Genomic DNA, 3,876 nt, shown 5'->3' with positions numbered 1-3,876 from the left:
TGCAAGCAGGTCCTTGCGCCCCCTGCCGAGGTTTGGAACTCTGGGAACACACTGGGGAGTAAGGGGTGACTTCCGGAGAAGGTTGCCTAGAGGAAGTTGTTCTGCGCCGAGCCTTGAGGGAGGACATGTGATGTTCATCCTCCCATTACTTAACCCACATGGAACATTGCAGGTTCTTGTCTCACAGAAGAAGGAGGCACAGACCCCCAGGCTTGGAGGAGCTCTGCTTCTGGCCAAATCCCCACTCAGCCACAGCTCCTGGAGATCAGAGCTGCCCGCCGGTCTCCGTGCCTGCGGGTCTCCATGCCTGCGGGTCTCCGTGCCTGCGGGTCTCCGTGCCTGCCGGTCTCCGTGCCTGCCGGTCTCCATGCCTGCCGGTCTTCATGCCTGCCGGTCTCCATGCCTGCGGGTCTCCATGCCTGCCGGTCTCCATGCCTGCCGGTCTCCATGCCTACGGGTCTCCATGCCTGCGGGTCTCCGTGCCTGCTGGTCTCCGTGCCTGCGGGTCTCCATGCCTGCTGGTCTCCATGCCTGCGGGTCTCCATGCCTGCGGGTCTCCATGCCTGCCGGTCTCCATGCCTGCGGGTCTCCATGCCTGCCGGTCTCCATGCCTGCGGGTCTCCATGCCTGCGGGTCTCCATGCCTGCGGGTCTCCATGCCTGCGGGTCTCCATGCCTGCGGGTCTCCATGCCTGCGGGTCTCCATGCCTGCCGGTCTCCATGCCTGCAGGATGGGGCCAGTCTGGGAAGACTCTGGGAGACCACGATGGTGAATAACACTCTGGAAAGGGAAGAGCACATTGTCATTACTTATTATTTTATTGTTCAGTTGCTGGAAGTGTTTTGATCTGCCCAGCAGGACCAAGACTAGTAGAGTGCAGCTGAAATTTTATTTCAATATTTGTTGAATAATTCGTGCCAATCATAGGACTTAAGAATGTAAAGATTTATGTGTACAGTGCAGATGTGTGTGTGTGTGAGAGAGAGAGAGAGAGAAAGAGAGAGAGACAGACAGAGAGGGGACTGCACTGTGTTGCAATACCTTTGGCACAAGGAGCCCAAGGCACTGAGGACCGTGCTGCTCATGCACACCCTCCCTTCTGCCCCTCAGCACTATGGCACTCTTGACAGTTCACACCAGGCCTCCGTCCCGTGGGCGCCCTGGAGCGGCCTCTGCTCATGCTCTGTGTTCCCAGGTTTCTCTCTTATCGGCACCTCAGGCTGAGTAACATCCTGGTCCACGTACAAACCTAAAGGCAGACTTAGAAAATTACCCATCGATGCAAATAACCCCATTATGAGTAGACTTTGCTGAGCGCTAGGACAGAGTCCAAATTCTGCACAGTATGAGGGCGAGAATGTTCTGGCTGGTAGGATTCTGGAAGAAGAAAGCATTTCAGTTGGACACTGAAGGACGATGGCCCTTCCAGGTGGAAGGAGACGGCATGAGCGAAATCAGAGGTCGGCTAGGGTAGGCTGAGGGCTGGGAACGGCGGCCTTGCTGAATGAGGGGAGGCCGAAGTGAGGGCTGCTAGCCATCGCCAGGGAGTGCCAGCTTCGTACCAGGTGCTGTGCCGGTCATTCCGTAGGGCCAGGGGCACCCAGAATGTGGCTGGCTTTCACTGCCAAGTGGAGCTGTTGGCAACGGGCAGTGTGGTGGAGCTTGGTGCAGAACATGAAAACGGGCAGATCGGGGCTTCTGGGAAGTGAATCTGCAGCTGTGTGCTTGTGGCGGGCCCGGGTGGGGTGCGGCGGAGGCAGGGAGGCCTATGAGGAGGCCGCTGAGACGGCTCAGGAGAGTGGCAGTGGGGAGGTCGCAAGGGTTGTGCGTGTAGAATGGGGTGAGAAGGACTGAGAGAATGATGGCGCAAGAGCCCAGATATGCAGCTTGACGCTGAAATCACTGAGAAGACTTTCCGAGGGAGCAAGAGAGGGTGGACAGCTCGGTGGGGGTCAGGCCTGGTGTGTGGGCACCTGAGCCCGCTTCATGCTCTCATTTACCTGCAGAGAGAGAATGAGTGAAGAGCACCACTCAAGAAGCGCCTGCTGCGTTGTACGGGTGGTCTGTCAAGTGGCTACCATCCACCTATTTCACAGGGGAAACGGTCGAGGCTTCCGAATGTAGAGAACCGGCTGGAATCACAGGATGAGAACTCAGGTCTGCCTCCACCACCAAGGCTGGTCTCCAGCCTCCTCCCACCTTCTCATTTGCAGCTGGCAGTGACCACCTTCCCCTCCCACCAGTTTAATGCCAGCCAGCTGCCTCTGGCACAGCCTGGGCCTGCCCAGAGCTGTCCTGTGAGGCCAGGAGGAGGGGTAGACATCCTTTCTAGTTCCCCACTCTCCAAGAGCCCAGCACTGTATTTGCAGCTGGCCACTCTGCAGCCTTTGATTTGCAAGAGAGGCTGGCGGCAGGGCTGTCAGAATTAGAGGTCTGGCTTCAGGTGCGAAAAAAGCTCATTCCTCCTATTTTCCCCTCTTTTTACCTTTCCTGCCTCCTCTTGTGGCTTTTTCTGAAGCTTATTTTTAACAAGAGTTTGAAACTTCAGATGCTGCAAAGCTCTGAGACAATGGATGATAGAGGGTGGACGCTGATTGGCTGGACAGGGGCGTGATCACAGTGTCGTTGCTTAGCATGTATTGAGCACCTACTAAGTGCAGGTCTCAGGCCAGGTGCCTGACAGCCGTCCTATTCTCCCCACAACTCTATGAAGGAGGTGAGATTCATTTTCCAGGTGGGGGAACAAGGGCATGAAGAGGTTCAGAAGCTTGCTCCAGCTCACACGGCGGGTAGGAGGGGGAGTCTGACTGTACCCGTGACCTGGGCTGGAGCCCTGAAGGGACTGGGGCTGCTCTCAGACCCCATCCCACTGTGAGATGCGCTCAGATATTTCTCTGCCCTCCCTGCCCCCATCAGTTTCCTGGATGTTTGGAGGTGTGCCTCCCAAACCTGCGCTACTCCTTATTGACTGACTTACTGAGGGGGCTTCCTTCCTCTTTGCTGTCCGCATCTGGGTAACTTGGAACTTTAAAATCAGATGAATAGGCCCTGGCCGGTTGGCTCAGTGGTAGAGCGTCGGCCTGGCATGCAGGAGTCCCGGGTTCGATTCCCGGCCAGGGCACACAGGAGAAGTGCCCATCTGCTTCTCCACCCCTCCCCCTCTCCTTCCTCTCTGTCTCTCTCTTCCCCTCCCGCAGCCAAGGCTTCATTGGAGCAGAGTTGGCCCGGGCGCTGGGGATGGCTCTGTGGCCTCTGCCTCAGGTGCTAGAATGGCTCTGGTTTCAACAGAGCGACACCCCGGATGGGCAGAGCGTCGCCCCCTGGTGGGCGTGCCAGGTGGATCCCGGTCGGGCGCATGCGAGAGTCTGTCTGACTGCCTCCCCATTTCAGAAAAATAAAAAATTAAATTAAAAAAAAAATAAAATCAGATGAATACTCTGTGCCCCGCTCTGTGCAGCCCCTGTGTGTGACTAGGAGAAAACTTCAGCCTGGGAAGCCGTAGGGTCTTCTCTCTGCCTCATTCTGTGACCATGGGAAGGCTTTCCAAGTAGATGATTGGTCATTGTGTCACCAAGTAGGTGACTGGTCATTGGCAGCATGGGGTGAGAGGGGACAGGGGCAGAAACCTGTCTTTGGAGTCTAACTCATCTGGGTGACCTTTGGCAGCAACCTGGAAACTTCCTATAGAGCCTACAAGACCTTACTTGGTCTGGGCCTGCTTCTGTCTCTACCTCACCTCCAGCTGCCCCCTTTCCTTAAACAGGTCCCAGCCACACAGGCCCCAGACGCCAAGCCCTTCCTTCCTCAGGGCCTTTGCATATACTGTTCCTTATCTACTGCATTCCTTATCTGGATGGTTTTTCTTTCACCCTTCGG

The 3,876-nt window shown here is 56.4% G+C and overlaps 1 protein-coding gene across 1 annotated transcript; it reads right to left on the bottom strand.

Annotated features, from left to right (window-relative positions):
• Positions 1-245: 245 nt before the first annotated feature.
• LOC136392306 (octapeptide-repeat protein T2-like) lies at positions 246-689 on the bottom strand. Its single transcript, XM_066364395.1, has one exon. It carries the CDS (start codon positions 687-689, stop codon positions 246-248), a length of 444 nt encoding a protein of 147 aa, XP_066220492.1.
• Between the last annotated feature and the right edge of the window lie 3,187 nt (positions 690-3,876).

This window comes from Saccopteryx leptura, chromosome 2 (genome assembly GCF_036850995.1).
Source record: "Saccopteryx leptura isolate mSacLep1 chromosome 2, mSacLep1_pri_phased_curated, whole genome shotgun sequence".
NCBI lineage: Eukaryota > Metazoa > Chordata > Mammalia > Chiroptera > Emballonuridae > Saccopteryx > Saccopteryx leptura.
Note: the sequence above shows the minus strand (reverse complement) of the source record. Positions and strands in the feature narration are given on the sequence as shown.

Bases quoted from the DNA above. Each gene is read 5' to 3' on its own strand.
- LOC136392306 (XM_066364395.1), bottom strand. From the start codon at position 689: ATGGAGACCCGCAGGCATGGAGACCCGCAGGCATGGAGACCCGCAGGC.